Source organism: Chiroxiphia lanceolata, chromosome 26 (assembly GCF_009829145.1).
Source record: "Chiroxiphia lanceolata isolate bChiLan1 chromosome 26, bChiLan1.pri, whole genome shotgun sequence".
Lineage (NCBI taxonomy): Eukaryota > Metazoa > Chordata > Aves > Passeriformes > Pipridae > Chiroxiphia > Chiroxiphia lanceolata.
This window is the reverse complement of record NC_045662.1, coordinates 181,140-203,442: the sequence shown is the minus strand read 5'-3', so window position 1 is coordinate 203,442 and position 22,303 is coordinate 181,140. Positions and strand designations below refer to the sequence as shown.

The following is a 22,303-nucleotide window of genomic DNA, read 5'->3' as shown; positions in this document are numbered from 1 at the left end:
TTGCAGCAGCTGCCCAGAGCACACCTGACTCCTCAGGCTGTAGTTATGGGTGATGTTAACTCCCCTCCAGGGAGTCATTAGCACCTCCACACCCAGCCGGAGGGGTCATGTCTGCTAACGGGCCACCAAGGATTCCAAAAATATCTCACCCATGGTGGAACTCCCCACCCTGGGGGAAGTACTGGGCATTCCTGCCTGAACTTGAGTGTGTATAATATTGGGGTCTTGGGACTTCTGGTACCATTCGTTGGATCCAAAGGAGGACCAGAACCTCGACCGGACTGCAACCACCACTCTCGACCGGACTGTGATCACCGCTGTCGACCAGACTGCGGTCACCACCCTCGACCGGACTGTGACCAGCACTCTCACCAACAGGTTTTTCCCTCTCCTTTTACTTTGGACTCAGGGGGGCCCAATGAACACCGCTCCGTTTGTGCCCCAGGGTGCTGGGTTATACATCTGGGTTTTGTGGGTTAAAACCAATTGTTCATCTGTATAATTGTATTTATTGTATTATTTTTATTAAATTGTTATTCTGACATAATCTCTTTCGAGTTGAGTTCATTTCCCTTGCCAGTTTACCTTTAAACCAGCACAAACACCTTCATAAACTTGGATGCAGGACTGGAAGGGATACTAAGTAAGTTTGCAGATGATACAAAATTGGAAGGAGCTGTTGACTCCCTGGAAGGCAGAAAGGTCCTGCAGAGAGATCTTGGCAAATTAGAGGGCTGGGACTTCACTTGAGGACTTCACAAACCGTATGATGTTTAACAGCAAGTGATCGATTCTGCAGCAGGGATGGGGCAACCCAGGATGCACAGAGAGACTGGGGAATGAGAAAGCAGTGCTGCAGAAAGGGACCTGGGGGTCCTGGTTGATGGCAAGTTCAATACGAGCCAACAGTGCTCTGGCAACCAGGAGGGTCAACCGTATGTCCGGGGGGGCATCAGGCCAAGCATCACTGGCTGGTCCAGGGAGGGGATTGTCCCACTCTGCTCTGGGATGGCCTCACCTGCAATATTGGGGCAGTTTTGGGCACCACAATAAAAAAAAGACATCAAGCCATTTGACAGCATCCAAAGGAGGGCAACGAGGATGGGGGAGGGCCTTGAGGGGAAGCCATGTGAGGAGCAGCTGAGGGCACTTGGTCTGTTCAGCTGGAGAAGAGGAGACTGAGGGGAGATGTCATTGCAGTTACAACTTCCTTGGGAGGGGAAGAGGAGGGCTAGACACTGATCTCTTCTCTGTGAGGACTAGTGACGGGAGCCTAGGGAATGGCCTGAAGTTGTGTCAGGGAAAGTTTAGATTGGATACCAGAAAGAGGTTCTTCACCCAGAGGGTGGTTGGATGCTGGAATAGGCTCCCCAGGGCAGTGGTCACAGCCCTAAGCCTGAGAGAGCTCAAGAAGCATTTAGATGATACTCTCAGACACACGGTCCAACTCTTCAGGATGGTCCTGTGCATGGCCAGGAGCTGGACTCAATCAATAATTCTTGTGGGTCCCTTCCAACTCAGCATATTCTGTGATTCTGTGATAAAATCTCCCTGAGCCTTTTCCTTTCAAACCTGCAAAACACACCTTTCTCAGTCTTCCCTTGCGCATTTAGTGCACCAGCTCCCTCACCATCTTTATGGTCTTCCTCTGGACTCACTCAAGTATAGGAGTATCTTCTTTGTTCTAGGGAGCAGAAAAACAGGACACCATGCTTCAGACGAGATCTCAGAAGTATCGAATAAAAGGAAAGGATCCCTTCACTTGTCATGGTGGCATCACTGCTGCTAGCATGGCCCAGGATACAGCTGCCCTTTTCTGCAAAGGCATTTTACTCATTCATATTCACTTTGTCCACTTGGATGCCCCCAGATGTTTTTCTGCAAAATTCTCTCCTAATCAGTGAGACCTTAGCCTGTTCCATTGCTATTCTGTTTGTGGCTATCTTCATTATGCAACCTTAATGAGGAAAACACTCTTTTGGGTCTTGGTGGGGACAGCATGGGCTGTTGGATTCACAGATTCGTCCAGGTTGTATTTGTTGTTCATCTTCCCTTCTGCGGCCTAAATGAACTCAACAATTTCTTTTGTGATGTTACACAAGTGATTAAGTTAGAATGTACCAACACTTACATATTGGAGTTTATTATGTTTGTCAACAATGACCTAGTCATCTTTATATGTTTCATTTTTCTGCTGATTTGCTACAATGTCCTACTAATCTGTCTGAAAACACTCGATCTCCAGAGGGGAGAGCAAAGCAGCAACTACCTGCGCTACCCACATCATTATTGTCTTTGTTATGTTTGTACTAGCTATACATATATTTACTGCTGGCCTTTCTACACGTTGCCTCTGGGCAAGGTAGTGGCTGTGTTCCACACCATGGTTTTTCCCCTTATCACCCCCATGATCTACACCCTGAGGAACAGGGAGATCTTCAGTGCCATGAAATGTTTGTTGGTGCAGTACTTTCTGGAGAGAAGGAAACAGAAAGGAAATGCATTCATAAAGCACAGAATTACAGTAGTATTTTGTTTTGGAACAGTTTACAGGAGAACATCCAACTTAGGACTGGTAGTCGGGGTGCTAGGAGGAGCTGTGTCTCAGCGCCAACCACTTCTGAGGCTGCTTGTATGCCTTTGTAGGCTGCCAGAATTTCCTTTTCCACAGGAGTGTAGTTGGCTTCAGAACCCCTGTAGCTTCGGCTCCAGAAACCGAGTGGTCGCTCTCGTGTCTCACCAGGCACCTTTTGCCAGAGGCTCCAGGAGGGACTTTTATCTCCAGCTGCAGAGTAAAGTACGTTCTTCACGTCCAGTCCCGTCCGAACTGGTCCAAGAGCCACGGCATGTGCAATCTCTTGCTTGATTTGTTTGAATGTCTGCTGCTGTTCAGGACCCCATTGAAAGGTATTCTTTTTACGGGTCACAAAGTGAAGAGGGATCACAATCTGGCTATACTCAGGAATGTGCATTCTCCAGAAGCCTATGGCCCCCAGGAAAGCTTGCGTCTCCTTCTTGTTGGTCGGTGGAGCCATGGCTACAATCTTATTGATGACATCTGTTGGTATCTGGCGTCGTCCATCTTGCCATTTCATCCCTAGGAACTGGATCTCTCTGGCAGGTCCCTTGACCTTATTCTTCTTGATGGTGAAACCGGCATCAAGGAGAATCTGGATGATTTCCTCTCCTTTCTCGAAAACTTCTTCCACTGTGTCCCCCCATACAATGATGTCATCAATGTACTGGATATGATGGCCAAGGTCATGGTTTGAGATCTCCAAAAGTCCAATTCCCTAGTCCAAGCCCCCCTCCCACATCTCAACCTAGTGTAAGATGTGTTTTCCAGACAATCACACAAGACTCAAAATGGGGGAAAGGGTTATATTACAAGACTGTACACATAAATAAATATTATAATACATTATACACACGATCTCAACTATCTCTACCATGACGTAAGTATTTACAATGGATCAAATCTCTTCTCCCCTCCTAATAAAAGTCCAGGAGGGAAGAAGGACAGATCCCTTCTTCAAAGCAGCAATGTCTCTAAGGCAGCAGGTTCTCTTCTTCTACGCAGCAGCTGGTAGCTGGATCTTTGACAGCACTCACGAGGGGGGCCTCCAAGCCCCTCTCGGCCCCTTGACGCAGGCAAAGGGGTCTTCCGTGGGCTACGTTCACCCCAGACAAAGGTCCTTCCACCACGGTCATATCAACGGAGCACAGGAGTCTCTGTGACGGTCTGGTATCTTCAGGGGACTCAAGCCCCTTGCAGAGCTTCTGGCTCTGATTCCAAGTTGCTAGCTTCTCTATAGCTGCAGCGAGGGAGGGCCCAAGGTCCACCTCCCACACATTTCGTCCTGGCTGAGCTCTCAGGACGACTGAGCTTCTTAGCTCTTCTCTGCAGTGCATGTCGCACTTCACCCCTCCCTTCTAGGACGTGAGGGGTCTCCAAGGAGTTTGGGGGGTCTGGTTCAGTTCTTACCCCCAAAACTCTGTCTCTCAGCTGCTGGCTCTCGTTCTCGTCCTCTCTCTCTCCTTCCAGGAGTTCTTTCTGTGTTGCTACCTGCCTGTTGTTGCTACTGGTCTTATCTCTCTTGGCTCTCTGCCACCGTTTCTTCGGTCAGCGCAATTCTGCCGCTGCCGCTCACAGTGAAGAAACATCTCCAGGTTCAGCTACGGACACTTAGTCCAGCTTAACACTGTTCCAAGTCTCTGCAGCCCCCAACTGGGGCTGGGGGGCCCCAGAGGCCCCAAGGGGCTCCAAGCCCCCTTCCTCGTGGTCTTACAACATGGCTACCTCTTCTTCTACAACCCAAACTACAACTACCCTTCTCTTCCGTTTGCTTGTGATATGTTTATATTTTGCAGAAGCACTCACTGGCTAAAACTTCAAGGCTTACCACCCCCTGGGGGTTACCACTTAATAACTGCAGGGGAAAAACCTGGTTCAAACCACTACAGATTCATAGGTCTTATCAATGGCCCAGAATATTAGAGATATTTCTTATAGATAAATATTGAATGTCATTGCCTTGCTTTGTCAGGTCTAAATATTTCCAGTGCAGTGAGTATCATCAGATTTTTATAAATAAATAGACATAAATATCTGGGGTGTAAAATAAGTTACTGCAGTACAGTAGGTAGGCAGCCTGCTTGTTCCTTTCTGCTAGTGGATAACCAAATCAACATCAGAGCAAATAAGAACCAGGAAACCTTTTTCTTCCAAGTACTAGGCATTAGTATAAAATGGGAAATCTAATTCTTGTCCCATGTAGTGAGAAAGTTAGGTTTGATTCTTCAGTAGAAATTTCCTTATAATAAACTTACTAACAATGAAGTAAGGACAGGCAGCAGATTTTAAAGATCTTTGAAAATCATATCTTGACTAATACCTGAATTGCATTCTTGGGACATGAGTGGAAAAGAGACAAGGAAAGGAAAATGGATCTGCCTGAGGCCACAGTCCCATGGAGAGCTCAGCCCTGCACTCTGCCACTAGAGCTGTTCCACAGCTCATGGGCACCCCCAGAGTGGCAGCAGAGCCTCTCTGCTCTCCACAGCAGGGCCTGCCCTGGACGGAAAGGTGTGAGGCCAGGGATGGGGGAGCCCAGGATGAGGGACTATGGGGATCCTGTTTCTACAGTGAATGGGGCCTTCCATGAGGGCAGCGGGCACCATAGCGGTGCCTGAGCTGAGAGCAGCACTGGGCTGCATCCGGACCTTCAGCCTGCCCAGGGAGTCCTGGAGCCCCATGATGGAATGTTGCCAGTAGAAGGCACAGCCCATTCTTGGGGAGCTTTGTCAGTGAACAATTATATTGAAGCAATAATATTAAAGCTAGTAAAACAGTTATTAAGAGATTAGATCTTATTAGAGATCGATGTTACTCACTCCTACCAACAACCGTGGGCAAATCTATTTTGCTCAGCCTTGAGGAGTGACCTTGAGGGGTTTCCCCACTCAAAGGAAGGATCTTCAAACGCCTTAGGGAGGTATGCTAGAAGTCCTTGGTATGCAAAAGTGGGACTGGACTTTTATTGTATAAGGTGATTGACTATCAGTCATATACATCTTTAGATTATGTGTTTTCAGGCTTACTCAGTAATTTTACTTAACTTTCCTAATTAATTTTTTTAAGTACTCTTATTTTCCACCCTGTGATACCCCACTATAGCCAGCATTTAGTAAGGTTTTATCATAAGCTTCTATAGTGGGAATGCAGCTTGGGAATATTACTGAAACTTTGAGTTTTGTTAAAACAACTATAATCAACCTTGATATGCTTCAATGATCTCAGACCTGGGGAAGAGAGATATTGCTGACATGGGACACGAGGAATGTAGAATTTATGTACCAAAAGGACATTTTGCAGAACCCCGCGACAAAGAAGGAACTAACAAAGACAATTTGGCAATTGTACTGAAACCCTGTCTATCTGGGAGAAATAATGAAAGCACCTAAAACATGGACTAATAGCATGAGAAGCAAGAAATCAATAGCTAAGATAGAATACTAATTAATGAACTGAATTATGCAATTTATAGCCCATGAACATTAATTTCTTTCTTTGATAAAATGTGTAAATCGTGAAAAGTTTTGAACTTGCACGCGCATCTTTAGAGGAGTGATCCCCCATGAAATAAAGTATTACCTGGTTCCTAGTACTAAAAATAGTATTTGAGAGTTTGATTTATCCTGCCTGACATTTTGGGCTCCAGTAGTGGGTCTGATAGTTTGGCCAAGCTGGTCTCAGCATTCTTCAACACTTAAAACAGCAGACCCTCCTTGTTCACTCCTATCAGTGATCAGCAGACCATCCTTGCTCAAGCCATCACTGACAAGTCATACACAAGACACAGCTGGAGCTGCTATATCCCTGCTTAGGCAGAGCATCCAGCTCCAGCTGGTACAGCTCCCTGAGCAACACTTGACTGGCGCTCCGTCACTTTACACTAGAGAAGCCCTGTTCCCAGATTTTAATGGGAGGGACTTCTAACAGCTCCTTCTTGGAGTGTGTGTGGGGATTCCTCCCTTGAGTGGGGACAGCCATCAAGGTTACTCCTTGAGCCTGAGAGAAAGCGATTTGCCCATGGCCCTTCGCAGGGGTAACATCAATCTCTACTTAATATTTGTTTTGTTAGCTTTAATATAATTGCTTCAACACTGTTTCCAAGTACTGCACTATGTTTGTAGCTATAATTATCTACAACGCGGAATAAATAATTCTGATTAAAGTATTTTAGTATTTATTATTTTATTATTTTAATAATATTTATTATAATATTACTATCTGTTGATGAACATATATAACATGTAATAATGTATGATAAAATATTATTTCTACCTATATTTCTATATTATATTTCTATATATATTTCTATATTTCTATATATATTTCTATACATATTTCTATATATATATTCTATATTTCTATATATATTTCTATATTTCTAAGAATATTTCTATATTATCATAACTATCATCTACTTAGATAAATCATTCACTCATGTCTGAGAAGGCGTGTCGAAAACAAGGATGCCTTCACTAATAAACGCAGTGCTAGTCTTCCGTTCTGCTTGAGCCAGGGCCATAATCCAACGCCATCATTCCCAGAGCGCCCTGAATGCTTGTCTGGCGTGAATCTCTGGGGCATGGAAACCCTCCTCTTCTTCTCTGAAGGGCGGTAGTCTGTGTACTGCACAATCTCTACTTAATATTTGTTTTGTTAGCTTTAATATAATTACTTCAACACTGCTTCCAAATACTGCACTATGTTTGTAGCTATAACTATCTACAACGTGGAATAAATAATTCTGATTAAAGTATTTTAGTATTTATTATTTTATTATTTTAATAATATTTATTATAATATTACTATCTACTGATGAATATATATAACATGTAATAATGTATTATAAAATGTTATTTCTATATATATTTCTATATTTCTATATATATTCTATATTTCTATATATATTTCTCTATTTCTAATAATATTTCTATATTATTATAACTATCATCTACTTAGATAAATCATTCACTCATGTCTGAGAAGGCGTGTCGAAAACAAGGATGCCTTCGCTAATAAACGCAGTGCTAGTCTTCCGTTCTGCTTGAGCCAGGGCCATAATCCAACGCCATCATTCCCAGAGTGCCCTGAATGCTTGTCTGATGTGAATCTCTGGGGCTTGGAAACCCTCCTCTTCTTCTCTGAAGGGCGGTAGTCTGTGTACTGCACAAACTGGCTGTGGCAATCATAGCCCCGCCATGCTGATCCTCTCTGCTCTCTCTGCCTCTGTCGGGTTTGCTCCTGAGCAGCCCTGAGCATGAGAACCTGCTTGGAACTGGTTTTGGAGAGCCCTGGAACTGCAGTATTCACTAAGACTTGGTCACAACGTGGAGGACTTGTTCTCTCCCTCCTTCTCTTCCTCAGTGAGCGGTCATAGTCTGTGTACTGCACAAACCGGCTGCGAAGGTTGTAAGTTCCCCGCACAGATCTGCTTGGCTCCCTCTGCCTCAGCAAGGTTTGCTCCTGAGCAGCCCTGGGAGCAGGAGCCCACTGGCAGATCCTCTTGGAAGGCCTTGCAACTGTGCTATCCCTAGGACCACGGTCACAACTTGGAGGACCAGTTCTTCTCTCTGAAGAGTCATCATAGTCTGTGGTGTCCACAGACCAGCTGCGGAGATCCCTGCCCCACAGAGGGGATCTGCTCCGGGACCGCTCCCTGCCAGTGTACTTCATGCCCTGCAAAGAGAGCTGTGGAGAGTTCCTGCCCTTTTCTCCTGAAAGGATCAGAGCAGTGGGGAACCCCTACAAGTTCTGGGACAGGACAGTTTGGGGCCTCCAAAAGGCTCTTTTGGAGGCCCCTGACCCACGACCCCAAAGTTACCTTAGTCCTACCAGTCAGACCCTGTGGTCCAACAGAACCCGCCTGCTTGCTGCTGGCCACACACTGACTGAGGAAGGAAGGGGCATGTGATGGTGCCAGTGAGGAAGAAGCCCTTTCTCCAGTTCTCAGATCAGAGCATCTGGAGAAAAAAAAAGAGTGATCCCAGTTTAGAGCTGTTGTTGCAACCTCCTCTGGGGTTCAGTCATTTTCTCAGAGAGGTTTCTATGACAGAGAGAAGGCAACCAAGGACACTAATGGGAAACTCAGCTAGGGTCTTCCCACCAAGTTTGCCTCTGTCCCAACAAAAACCTCATCTCTATACCTCCCACAGCCTCCATTTCATAAATTCACAGATTTGTTTGGGTTGCAAGGGACCTTTAACTTTATCTTGTTCCACCCCGCTGTTGTGGGCAGGAACACCCTCCACTATCCAAGGTTTCTCCAAGCCCTGTCCAACCTGGCCTTGAACACTTCCAGGGATGGGGCACCCACAGATGCTGTGGCAACCTGTGCCAGTGTCTCAGCACCCTTACAGCAAAGAATTCCTTCCCAATATCTAATGTAAACCTGCCCTCTGTTAGCTGAAAACTGATAGCCTTCATCCTGTCACTACGTTCCCTGACAAATGGTGCCTCCCCATCTTTCCTGGAGGTCCTCTTTAAGTCCTCTTATCCGCAAGAGTCAACATCAGAGACCAGGCAAGTAGCAGATTACATCCGGGCCACAGCCTGAAGCCCAGTAAAGGACAGACACGGAGTAGTTCAGATTTGACAGCACTGAATGATGCAGGTAGTAATTTCATTTGATGAGAAAAACACTCAGGAAGGTGAGAAGCACAACTGCAAATGAGGAAAAGGAAATGTATTCTGAACATATTTGAATCCTGGTTATTACCTGGCATAGAACAGCAGGTAGGCTTGCTGCCTGAGAACTGTGTCAATGGAACGCAGCTCCACAGATTCATCGTCCATCCGGTACCACAATCCATTGCTGGCCTGTAAAAAAAAAGGCAAGGCTCTCTCCATGGGTTTCTCTCCAAAAACACAGGTAGAAAACTGCCAAATCAAGAGCATGTCAAAACAAATCCAGTCCAGCCGCTAAGGAGGCCTTCTGCCCCAAAACTTTGGCTGTCAGTAACACTGACAGGAAAGTTCATCTTCCCCAGCACACATTTTTCCCCATTGGGAAGGAAGTTGCTCTTTTACCTTTGTGTAGCAGAAATAGTGTCCTCCATGACAGCTGACACCACTGTGCACCAGGACAGCATATAAGGAGTAGAGGAGTGGTTCTCCGTCTGCCTGAGACATGTATGGGCGAAGATCCAAGTACTCCGGATACTCTACAACCTATGGAGAGACCAAGAGGGCTCAGAAATGATCCTGGTCTGTGACATGAAATAGCCTACCAAGTGCAAGGGCCAGTCCAGGTGTATCAATACATCTCTGGGGCTCATGAGCACTTGGTTTTCCATAAAGCAACATATAATGGTTTGGGTGGCAGGAAACCATTCTCAGTCAAAGCAGCCCTATCAGAGCACAGTGCTTGCCTGTCTTCCCACAGGAACTTTCCACTCCCCAGAAGGGACCACAAAAAACCCAGTACAAGCAGCTTGTGACAAGCATACTGCTTTAGGAAATCCACTTCTTGAAGAGAAAGCTGCGCACCAATAGTGTACACACCTTGCTGATCTTCCCACCAGTGAAGCAGTCAAACCTCTTCAGACACACTGTGAGAACCTTGGGTGCACAGTGGACAGTGAACCTCTTAGTGGCGGCAACATTCTTCTCACACCTTGAAACCAAGCACAGAGCACAGCGCTGAAATGCACCCTATCTTCCACCAAGGCTTTCTTGTCTCGTGCATCCTTATGCTATTTTAAGGCAATTCAGTGCCATATTTAAAACAAACAAACAAACAAACAAACAAACAAAACCAACCCCCCTAAAAAACCAGACAAACAAAACTGTGTCTCATTAGTGTGCAGTAAACTTCCATGAGAAGATGACTTCAGCTCAATGACTTGTAGCCCCCTCACACAAGAGTCTCGTGTTAATATGTTGTTAGTAAATCATCTTACTTGCTACATTTAAAGCAGTTTTCACCATCCAGGCGCTCAGGTGTTACAAAGTCCTCCAGAGCTGCAGTGAGGGATGAGGCTGCCTGGAGAATTGAGAAATCAGTGCACTGAGCTACCGGAAATGCCCTCGCCCAAACATTTTCCAGGAGCTGATAAGAAAACCTCTGTAGCTGATGCTGAGGAGACCCACCATGAGTCTGCAAGCTGTATCCAGAAGGAGCCAGAAAGAGAGTGTGGTGCTGAACATTTCCCCTGTCCCAGAGGTTCTCAGGGGCAATCAAGAGCTCCCTCTCTGTACCACCTCCCATTGAGCTACTGATGTTATGTAGGGTCATCAGTAGTGAAAACAATCCAACCCATCAGCCTGGAAGCCAGACAGGTGTTGAAGGAGGGCAAAGGGAAGAAGGAGGAGGATATGTCAAGGGTGCAGAGAGCATAATGGGTGCTTGTCCAGCTTAAAGCCAGCACCTACAGAGAGACCAGTGTCATGGCCTCTGCAGGAGGACAACATCCGTTCCCCTTCCCATCCACGACCAAGACCTCTTGTGTTCACAGTATATGCTTTCAGGACAAATGTGTTGACTCTGAAAAGCCTTGCGATGTCTTGAGGCACAACTGCAAAACCTCTTACTTTGATATCCAAAGGGACATCCAGGAAGGCCTCATAGGAATCAGAAATGGCTTTGCAGCTGAAGCAGATGACTGGAAGGAAAAATCAAAATGCCGAGCAATGGTGAGTTGAATGATGGTACCGCTTTGTGCTCATTGTACCTGTCCTGCTAGTCCCAGGACCAGCTGTTGGGCACAGGCAGACAGAAGGGCACAGGCAATGCCAAGGAGAGCAATAGTTGTAGAAACATACCTCTGGATCTCAGAAAGCCTCCAAATATTTGATGGACAATGGTAGTAGATTGAGATGATATGTCCAAGCTGGAAACAAGTAGTAAGACAGAGTATTACTTCCTCCAAGCCCCGGCTGTAGGTTTTCCTTGATGGGGCCACATCAAGGAGTCCAAAGGGCTCAGAACTTTGTAAAGGTAACTTGCTTGTGCTTACTCGTTGCTTGCACTCAGACAAGCTCTCTGCATGGCATTGACAGTACAGCATAAGAAGTCATGGGCATCTTCCTCCCTGCCAAGCTGAAAATGTTCTCCTATGACTAAGAAACAGGAAGTTAGTAGTTGTCTCATACAGGAAGGGAAGAAAACCTGTCAAAGAACCTGAAATTACATACATCTGAAACCCCTGAGAACAGCCAAAGGCAGGATGGCACTGACTGAGGAATGCAGGACCTTGTTAACATGCGCTTCCATGATGCACATCATGCAGAAGCCTTGTTGGCGACCTGAGGAGGGAGGGAGAGAAGGTCGTCTGGTTAGCAAAATATCCATAGCGGTGGAATACTCCTCTTCTTCCACTCCCACTCCAGTGCAATATGCCACTCCTCCCAGTGTTTCAACAAGCACGGGACATTTTAGTGCATAGAAAATGTTCTTCAGAGGAATGCTAGGAATGAGGTTTTAACTTGCAGGAATAGAGACCCAGAGCTAGAAAGATGTGCCTTCATGAAGAATAAGACAGCTGGATAGGACAGGTGGCTCCTGAGTGTACAAAGAACACAAGTTCTGGGGCTGACAAAGGGCTGCTTTTCTCCTAAATCAAATTTCAGGTTCTGGGAATCCTTGGGATTTGATTAACGGATTTACAAGGAGATGTCCCTAAAAGTACTCACAGGCCTGGCTGTGCTCCCGGGAGAGCAGATAGTTGGCCAGCGGCGGGGTGTATGTCAGGCATTGCAGGACAGCATTAAGGAAGCATGTGTTGCCCACATTGCGGAGTCCGGCTCCAGCACTCTGTCTTTGCTGCCAGACCATGCAAATCTTCTCTGGGGGAAAGAGGATCCTTTGTGGCGGAGTCATTCCCTCGGCAATGACTGCAGGGAAATTCCATTTGAAAAGAGATGAAATGAGGCACAAAGGCATATTTAAACAGTGAGGTCTCTACAGGAGCACTCAGGACCATCTGCTTTAACTTCCAACCCAACAACATCAGGGGAAGCTTAAACAGTGCCATTTAAATTTACCGGTTTGGAAAAATCCATTCCTCTGTTTACGTTGCTGAGAGTCCCACAAACCCACAATCTGATTTCTGGGCCTCAGGCTACCTTCCTTTCTCAGTAGAGTTGTAGACTGGATTATCAGTGAAGCCATCCCTTTTCCTGATTGTAACTTGTTGAAAACAAGTAAATACTGAGCACAGAAGGTAACCCAAAGGATGGCAGACCTCTCTACGAGCAATGGCAGCTTTCAAAGTCTTGTACCTAGTGTCAGAGGAGTGACAAAAAGGTGTTTTCCTGGGTCTAATTGTAAACACGGGGGTCAGTTTGACTGCTCTCAGGAAACATCCCAGAGATCACTCTAGGTTGTGAACACATCATTCTGGGATTTGACCACCAGCCATGTCAGTTGTCTGCGGCAGTTCACAAAGTCCAAACCTGCTGGTGAAGCTATTACTCACAGGAGTCGTTCCCTGCTGTGGCCATTGCCTCTCTCAGGAAGAGAGTGCAATGCTTTAGATGACCAAGGATGTCTTTCTCTCCAGAAAGAGAACAGCACCAATCCCGTCACCTAATTGCAAAGAAATTAACTGTAACTCACCGAAAGTATAAAAACTCTAAATAAACGCAGAACGGCATCCACCACCAAGTCTTTCAGTGGTGCTTATAACTGCTGCTGAGCTGCAGCTCATGCCCTTATGATCAGTCACAGGGCACCAATTCACAGCAGGTTCAAAGGCCCTTTTCAAATGCTCCAATGTATGTTACCTTCTCTGAAGAGGCCCTGCTGCTCTCCTGTCACTGCTGCAGCAACAGAGCCCTCTGGCTTTCCCACCTCCCAGGAGTGACCATCTTTCAGCCACTACTTTAACTGCTGCCTTTGCTGCTCTCCTTTTTCTGTCTCCCTCCCTCCCACAGCAGTCAAGGTGGGCTGAGCCCATCCCCTCAGACTACAGTCACCTCCCTGCTTACCTATCCTAGGCTATGGAAAAAACCCAAGAATCAGCAAACTGGAATTCTAGCCTAGGTCATACCTGGCCAGCCTATAAAAGTTGTAACACCTCAGCCTACAGCTAGGAAGGTATAAACCAGCCTATACTTTTATCCCATATACCCTGCTCTATGATTTGTGCCAAAAGCCAAAGCATTACCTTTGAAAGAGGATGAAAGTTGAGGAGAAATGATCAGTAAACAATAAACCATCCAAAAAAGGCAGGCACACAAGTAGCAAAGGAAGGAGCTGAGTTATCCTGAAGGCCAACTCTGTCCAACTGATTTTCGTTGACGCGTTCCTCAGGATACCAAGCGTTGGGCAGGCGAGGTCATAATCACCGGATGGGTGCCACATCTCTGCCCCTTTGTGACATGGGGTCACATGGAACCACATGGAACCACATGGTTCTTGGGCACAGGAACCGACATGGCACCTCCGCCAGGTGGAAGCCACTGGACCTCCCCCCATGCTGGTGGCAAAGGGCTAGTCATCCTCTGACAGAGCTCCCACACCTTCCCTGAGCCACACGACCTGATGAGTAAAAGCCTGCTCAGGGCTGTAACTGAGCCAGGTCACAGCTTTTCTGGCACACAAGACGCTGAGGGTTTCACTTCCACTTCTATCAGTGAGACTCATAGCAAAGGACCTGGACTCTTATAGGTTCATTTCCAATTAATTTCATCTACCCCCAGGGTACAGCCATGGGCTGGCCCTGAACTGGGACTGCCAAAGGAACCCTTCAGAGGCTGCGCTGGGAGGACCTTGGCTGGCTGCTGGCCCCCACCCAGCTGCTGTCTTGTCCTCAAGCTCTGAAAACGTTCCTGGATGGCTTTTTAGCAGCTTCGCATTTACTCCTGCCTCTAGGGTTGGTTAGGTTTTGATCAGCTGCAACTTTAGCCAGACTCCCACTCTGGATGGTGATAAGGGAAAATGTTAAGTTGCTATTGAGAAAATGTTACGCTGCTATTGATAAGGGAAAATTTTAAGCTGCACAGTTTAAGAAGTGAAATTTTAAGGTTCGTGTGCTGTTGCTAAGATAGCAGCCATGTGCTGGTGGGCAGCCAATGGGGAGTTGCCCAGAGGCAGCCAATGGGAAAGCTGTGTGATGGTGCGAAGGGGCAGCCAGTGGGAAAGTGTGCAGTGCAGCAAAGTGTAACCGATAGACAACCAATGGGACACCGAGTGGACGGGCAGCCCACGAGGAGCCGTGGCCAGGGGAAGATGCTGAGGGACTGAGTGAGGTGAGAAGTTCAGAGAGAGGAAGACTTTGAGCCTTCATCCCTTACGACCACCCAAGACAACCACCAGAGAGAAGTGCGCAGGCTCCAGGAGGCGTGTCCCGAGATTTACATAGAACACTGCCCACTCTCGGGTAGTTCATGAAGATGTAAAAATGAACCTGTATGACCTAATTGTATAAAACTGAAGCTATGATGGGCGAGGGCACGCGCGTGTTAGGCACCGAAATAAACAAATACCAGCTTAATAGCACCTGTGGCTATTGAGTTTTACTACTGTTACCTTTTCCTGGCATCAATGGATAGAGACAGTTTTGTTCCTGCTGCACTTGGCCTATGTTGTTTTGGGCTTGTTGGAAATCATAAAACTTTTCTAACTTTTTTAGTGTTCCTAATTAACTTTTTGATTAGTTGTTTTTAACACACATCATAGGTTGTTTTTAGCACACATCAACTTCAGCCAGCATGGAGTAAAAATTGTCATAAGCTCCTTTGTGAGACCACAGCTTGGGAAAAGTACTAAAACTGTAAGTTTTGTTGAAGTTAACCCTGTTATGCTTCAGTGGAGAAAGCCTGTCAGAGAAAGATGTCCTGTTGAAGGAGGACATCTGGAACGCAAGATTTATGGACTACAAGGACCTTCTGCAGAAACCAGCAGATAAAGAAGAAGACTAACAAAGGCTCAGCATTTGTGTCAGGAAATCCCTAGGGGAGGAAAAATATACAAAAAAAGATTAAAGATATAAAGTTATTGCAGTAGAAAGTGAGAAATTAATAAGCAATACCACATAGAATACTAATTAATGAAAGGGAGTGAGTGATGTAATTTGGAAGCAATGAACATTAATTTCTTTGTTTGCCAAATCTGTATAAATAGGTGAAAAGTGATGTCTTGCTGTCAATATGGAGGCAGGATTTTTGTCAGCCACATGCACACCCAGGGCTGCAAATAAAAGTAATTACTTTCTTTCTAACACTAAAAAGCCAATTTGTTAGAGGGTCCTATTTATCCCGACAATTTCAGAGGTATTTAGCAACAGGCTGTCCTCTGGACACCTGGTGTAACCTCTGCTCAGCAGGCAGATAGCGTTTCTCATGCTCCAAGGATGCAGGTGGTTGTTATTTAACAACACGAACTGGCTGGTTTAGCCCCTGCCTGGAATGGGGCATCAAGTTTTACTCAGTTCTTCTCAGGGCAGGTGGTTTTACTCCTACCCAGCTCAGTACAGTTCATATGGCTCCTGCTCCACTCCGAGGTGTTTCTTCTTTTATACTTGGGGCATCCAGCTAGGGCATGACTTTGCTTGGATGGTTTTTTTCATCACGTCTTGCAGCAGCTGGTTTTATCCCTGTCATCCTTGGGGAGGCTCCTTTTATCCCTTACCCAGACAAAGTATCTGCATTTACTCCTGCATTACACCTCTCTGGTGACTTTTTAGGCTTCTACCCTAACCTGATGTCTAGGTCCTGTGTTACTGTCCTCCCAGCAGCACTTCAGGAGCTCTCTGATGAAGACAGTCAACAATGGCACTCGTGAACGGTGCCTCTGCTCCTGCCTCCTGCTCATATGGGGGCATTTTAGGACGTAAACAGCTGTGCTCTGTGACCAAGCTGGTCATATATGAGTCCCCTTTGCCCTCATTGTCAGTCCCTGAAGGTCCAGTGCACGAGGAAGACCCCTTCTCCCCCTCCCTATCAGCCTTCACATTTCCAGGTACCAGGCCGACTCCTTTGCTCCTCACAGGCCTTGCAGGTCACAGGCACCTGCCTGCCAGGCTGTGATGGCCTCACAGAAGCACAGGGCAGCACAGCAGCACACAGAGCCCCATCTTAATACCAAACAGACTCTTCTCCCCTGAAAGAGCCACTCATGTTCCGTTAACGTGTTTCAAGTCTAGATTAAGATTGTTATATTGACATGACAAAACAAGGATTAGGATGTGCCCTGGCCGGCAGAGTGATCAGGTCCAGGTGATCAGGCATCATAAGCTGAGCTGTGCTGTACAATTTGATGCTAAAGGGCTTACAAAATCTCGCTATGCTGGTGCTGCTTATAGAAATCTTGTGCTACTCAAATCATGGTATTCTGGGCTATAGTGATCATAATATGATGTTAAAAAAAATGAAACTTTAATTGTAACTATGATTCAGTGCCATCATCATTCTGCCAAGGATATCCTGATGAACCCGTCTGTCACCGCAGTGTCAGGTGATAGCCCTGACCAAAAGGGGACAGGGGGAGGTGCAGAACAACTGTCCATAAGTGTCCCTTGGCTCAGGGGATATGCAGGTGTAGTGGTTTGGACTTTGTTTTCCCCCAGAGGATGAGAAAAGTGGTAGACCCCAAGGGGTGGAAAACCCTGGAAGTTTTGAAATTCTGTCCAATGAGCGCTCCTGCGAAAATGTAAACATACCACAACCAAACGGAAGAGAAGAGTTGTAGTTTTAGGTTGGAAGAAGGTGGCCATGTTGTGAGCCACGAGGAAGGGGCTCTGAGCCCCACAGGGGGGCTTTGGCCCCCAGCCCCAGCTGGGGCCTGTGGGGACCTGGAACAGCATAATGCTGGACTAGGTGCTTGTAGTTATGCCGGGAGATGTTTTTCTCTATGGGCGCAGGGCAGCAGCCAGCACTGACCGGAGAAACGGTGGCAGAGAGCCAAGACAGATAAGAACTGAACCGAAGAAGCAACAAAGACATGCAGCACCAGAGAAGGGACTCCTGGAAGGAGACCTGAGGGAAAGAGAGTCAGCAGCTGAGTTCTACAGAGTTCTTGGGGGTAAGAACTGATACCAGACCCCCCAAAACTCCTTTGAGACCTCCTGGAAGGAGGAAGTTGATAGACTCTTACTTGAAAGAGCCTTGAAGTGCAACATGCACTGCAGAGAGGAGCTGAGAAGCTCGGATGTCCTGAGAGCTCAGCCAGGACGGAGTGGGGGAGGTTGGCCTTGAGGGCCCTCCCTTGCTGCAAGCTACAAAAAAGCTCGCAGCCTGAGACAGGGCACAGAGGCCCTGTAAGGAGCTTGAATCTCCTGAAGATACCAGACCGTCACGAAGACCCCCCTGTGCTTCGTGATATGACGTGGTGATACGACCTTGTCTGGGGTGACGAAGTCCACGGAAGACCACTCGTTTGGAGAGATGAGTGGCCGAGGGGGATACCCCCCCGTCATGTGTGCTGGCAGAGATCCAGCTATCAGCTGCTACAAGAAACAGAAGAGAGAGAGAGAGAGCCTGCTGCCTTAGAAGATGCTGCTGCTTAGTGACTGCTACTCTGAAGAAGCTGCTGCTCTGAGGGACTGGAAGGGATCTGTCCTTCTTTCCCTCCTGGACTTTTATTTGGAGGGGAGAAGAGATCTGATCCATTGTAAATACTTATGTCATGGTAGAGATAGTTGTAGTCGTGTGTATAATGTATTGTAGTATTTATTTGTATAGTCATTGTAATATATTCCCTTTCCCCATTCTGAGTCTGGTTCTGTTTTGTCTGGAAAAAACCCATCTCACATTGGGTTGAGATGTGGGAGGGGGGATGGAGCTAGGGAATTGGAATTTGGGCTATCTCAAACCATGACAGCAGGGCAGCAGGGATCCATGCTGGTCCCCTTTCCTCCTTTCCCCTTCCAGGTGACACTGGCCAAGGCCCCAGCACCTGCTGCCACGAGCTGTACACAGCTCCCCTGATGTTCAAGGTCTGACAAGCTTAATAAAACAGCTCCCACCAGAGATTTGGTCTGATCCCCCTGATCTGAGGGGAAACTGTGTCTATGGGGGAGGAAGGTATGCTTTCTGCACCTCATTTTTGTGCCTCATCAAAACCACTTGAAGATTTGGACAAAAATCAAAGGATAAGCGACTAAGAAGGCTCTTGATAGCCTTAAACAAAACAGATGTTGGATCCTGATTGCTCCCTTTGGGCTAGAATAGTCCCATTCCCTGTCAGAAAACTGCTGGGCCTGCCTGAAGCCAGACACAGTCCCATGGAGAGCTCAGCCCTGCACTTGGCCACTGGAGCTGTTCTACAGCTCACGCCGCCTGACAGGGTGGCAACAGAGCCCCTCTGCTCCCTGTAGCTCAAAGCTAGTGGGCTCTGGGCACAAAGGGGTGAGGCCAGGGATGGGCGGGGGAATCCAGAGCAAGGGGTTATGGGGATCGTGTCGCTACTCTGAAGGGGACCTTCCATGGGCAGTCAATGGTATTTATTTTGGAGCGGGCTGTGGGGGTGCGTGGGGAGAGCTCTCGACTCTGCAGTTCCTCACGTGTCTAACAGGAGTCTTGGGAGGCACTGGAGTTCCCCCAGCTGCTCCAGATCCAAAGCACTGAGATTTCCGTCTTTCCTTCCGTTCTTCCCTCCCCAAGGTCTCCTGTCGTGTTCTTCTGGCATTGGGTGTAACAGGAGCCACCCCAGGGCTCTGCATGGGGCAGGCTGGGTTGTGGCAGTCTAAAAATGTGTAACTAATAAGGAAATTGTAGATTTTGCATATAAGTTGTTGTATTGTATTGTATTGTATGTATGTTCTGTCCTTTCACTGGTTGATATTCAACGCACTACCATATATGGTTATGTTCAGCCCCATCTCCTATGATTGGTTGTAATTTGCATGCTCCGCCTAAACCCCATCTTCTGTTCCAGTGCCTTCCTTACCCATGTTATTTAAGACTGGAGCCATTTTGTGCAGTGCTTTTTGTGCCCTTTTGTTCCTCCCTTTAAGCAGTTCAGTTGTCCCACTACTTTTATAATAAAATCGCCTTACCAGCTGCACCCAGAAAAGTTGTGGAGGTCTTTATTTAAGCGCTGACCTCCACACTGGGTGGTACCTACTACTCAGGTGATTGGACAGAGCTGTTCCTTGGTGTGAGTTTGGCATTCCCCACCCAAACTGTTACAGGAGTGCCAAGCTATTTTGAGGAATGGGGAGTTGTTATAAAGACTTGACTGGAGTCCTGCTTAGAGGGGCTGGGAGAGGTCCAGCAGCATGGAGTGAGCCCGGCCAGTGCAGAGGGGCCCCAAGCAGGAGATGAAATCTGTTGCAGAGAGGTGCCACTTGCCACAACAGCAAACGGGGAAATCTTCCTCTCCCTTCAGGTCAGAGGTAGAAGTGGATGTGATTAATGGTGTTCAATCCTCCTGCAATGTGGAGGTGGAGATCCAAACAACCTATAAACAGACTGGCTCGAGCAAGGAAAGGCTGGGATGCTGCAACAATTATTGTGGCATGGTACTAAGGCAGGCCTGGTAAATCCAGATCAGATGCTCTGGCACCTCTGTTAGGAGGCAAAGTCATCCCAAGGGCTGGAGGCTTCTACCCGGATGATGTCAGGAGGGGCTGCACTCGCTGGTGTCTCTGAAGGTGTGAATCTCTCTGTGATTCTCCTGGTTCTTGTGCCATTTCCCAAAGAACATGGGCAGGAGGAGGGCTTTGCTGTCACTTATGGGAGAAACCTGCCTCTGACTTTAGAGTGTTTTGAGAAAGTCCAGGTCAGACCTGCTTCATTTTCTAATGAGGGAAGTTGTCTTCCTCCATAGGCTGAAAAACCCAGGAGCAAGTCACCACCATGTGTGTACACTCACATACTTTCCTTTTGCTGTGCATAGGGGCTTTGGTCCCGTGGAAATGCATGGGGCAGAGGACAGGGGACCTTGGGATCAGGTGGCAATCTTGACAACTGGAATGTTTCAGGATTCTTATCTGCAAGCTGCAGTTGAGTGCATCGTATCATTACTGAACCAGAGATGCTCACCTGCCGCTCCCATCAAGTGGACTTGCTTTTGGGGGTCTTATATTCCTCTCTTATTGTCTTTCACGAATCCAGGGAAGAATCTGTGCAATTTTCTGGTTCTTCCCCTCACCTAATCCCCTAGCTGCTTTTTTGAAGGCCTCTTGCCTTCAGTATCAGAACCTGATACTGAAGCAGTGCTTTCAGGGTTACCCAGGGACTCTGAGAAACTGGAGGGGGAGAGATCACAGATTCAGTGCTGCTTGTGGCCAGGGACTAACGGAATGGCAAGCAGCTGGCTCACTGGAGAGAGATATCCCATTTCTAGCTAAATGAAGCTAAATCTCTTATCCACAAACTTCTGATTCAAGTCCAGGCAGTTCTCTCTAGACTGGCCAATGAGGCTGATGATGCCTGAGACCAAATCTTCCTTCCTGGGGCATTTCAAAAGAACCAGCCATACTGAAATCAGGAGCTTTTCTACATGTGCTTGATGAGCTCAGCTGCCTCAACATCTTTAATTTTTCTTTTTTCAGACCCCATTGATGATGTGCATGGTGACCTCCTGGGATTCCATGGCAAAATGAACTTTCTTTGCACCTGCGAGTGTAGCATCTTCACCTTGCACTCCCTTCCTGGAGCAGTAGGTGCTGGCACAGCAGTCATTCATCTCCAAGGAGTCCCCAGGGTTGTGAGGGGGGATGAAGCTAGGCGGACAGCAGATCGCAGTCAGAGGCCATGGAACAGGTTGGACATGAGCTTGGGGAGACAAAGTGAAGTTCAGCCCATATTAAAAGCCTCTATGGCCCATGAGGAGACAGCAAATCTCCCTCTGGAGAGCCTAGGTCAGGAATATACCCGCATCCATCATCCTAATGTCTCTCCATCTTGTTTGCAGACAAACCTCCTGTTAAAACTGCCAGAGCTTCCAAGCTGACTGCAGGCAGCAGTTGTAGAGCCCACGGCACCAGCTCATAGGTCAGCAAGGAGTGCCTTTCAGATGCTGCCTCTCTCCCTTGTAGATCTCTTTGTGCTGCCCGAGTCTTTCTGATCTGCCTCATCCTTGACTTCTCCACCCTGCTCCCTGCCATTGCTTGAGAAGGAGTTATCTGCAATGCCTTTGGACACTGGGAGCCCAAAGACTGAAGCTTTCCAGCAAGAGCCCCAGGCCTGTACAGCAGCTGTAAATTTCCCTTGTAAGAGCACTATCATCTTTCATCCCAGTGTTTATTTAGCCTCATTGTCTATGTTGTACAATGTGGCTGCTTCAGAGAGCCCCTGTGGTCCTTCCACCTCTCTCTGCCTGGCCTGGTTGTCCTCAGGGCATCTTGCCAAACTCTCGTGTGGTGCTGCTGACCCCTGGGCTCGTGTCATATATCTTTTCTAGGAGATGATTTTTTTCAGCAAACGCCCTGTGGAGGATAGCAAAGCTGCAGAGATGAGCCCAAATGTCAGGAGAGAGCCTGGCTGTCCCAAGAGCTGGTGCTGATGGGGGCCAAAACTGCCCCTGGTCTCACCCCATTCCAGTCAGCAGTGGGATATCAGGATTGAACTGTGAAGTTTGTTAACTCCTCTGCAGCATCCCTGTGGGGTGGGGAAGACAGGGCAGGGGAGCAGCTGGATGGTGAGAGAAGGGCTTCCAGGTGTTCTGGATGAGATGTAGCAAAGCCATGGGGGCCATGTGCTGCTGCGGCCCAGCCTTCCTGGGTGCACTTCAGGAAAAGTGTTGTAAGAAAGACCTTCACTCAAAGCAATGACCTTGGGTTTTCTGGCTGCTTTTCCCAGAGGAAGCAGCATGTCAGCAAAGGAATCAAAGCTCAGGGGATTTCC

At 47.3% G+C, this 22,303-nt stretch overlaps 1 protein-coding gene across 3 annotated transcripts; it reads right to left on the bottom strand.

Annotated features, from left to right (window-relative positions):
• Nucleotides 1–571: 571 nt before the first annotated feature.
• Nucleotides 572–13,791, bottom strand: LOC116798592 (ubiquitin carboxyl-terminal hydrolase 42-like). 3 transcript variants are annotated; one of them, XM_032711106.1, is made up of 15 exons: nt 13,678–13,790; nt 12,988–13,097; nt 12,203–12,403; nt 11,705–11,815; nt 11,527–11,629; nt 11,333–11,400; nt 10,943–11,172; nt 10,471–10,553; nt 10,073–10,184; nt 9,599–9,739; nt 9,288–9,388; nt 8,394–8,532; nt 7,972–8,248; nt 742–745; nt 572–585 (listed from the first exon to the last, which is right to left on the bottom strand). In XM_032711106.1, exons 2-15 carry the CDS (start codon nt 13,010–13,012, stop codon nt 582–584), a joined length of 1,599 nt encoding a protein of 532 aa, XP_032566997.1. In that variant the 5' UTR covers nt 13,013–13,097; nt 13,678–13,790; the 3' UTR covers nt 572–581. The 3 variants fall into 3 exon arrangements, with proteins under 3 accessions (XP_032566997.1, XP_032566995.1, XP_032566996.1); XM_032711104.1 differs by lacking the exons at nt 572–585; nt 742–745 and having other exon boundaries at nt 7,457–8,248; nt 13,678–13,791; XM_032711105.1 differs by lacking the exons at nt 572–585; nt 742–745 and having other exon boundaries at nt 7,457–8,248; nt 11,102–11,172.
• Nucleotides 13,792–22,303: the final 8,512 nt, after the last annotated feature.

Bases quoted from the DNA above. Each gene is read 5' to 3' on its own strand.
- LOC116798592 (XM_032711104.1), bottom strand. From the start codon at position 13,012: ATGGCCACAGCAGGGAACGACTCCT. The intron at 11,816-12,202 runs GTGAGTACTTTT...CTCCCTCCTCAG, and splicing joins CCGGGAGCACAGCCAGGCCT to GTCGCCAACAAGGCTTCTGC. The intron at 8,249-8,393 runs GTAACTTTGGGG...CTCTCTTTGCAG, and splicing joins GTCTGACTGGTAGGACTAAG to GGCATGAAGTACACTGGCAG.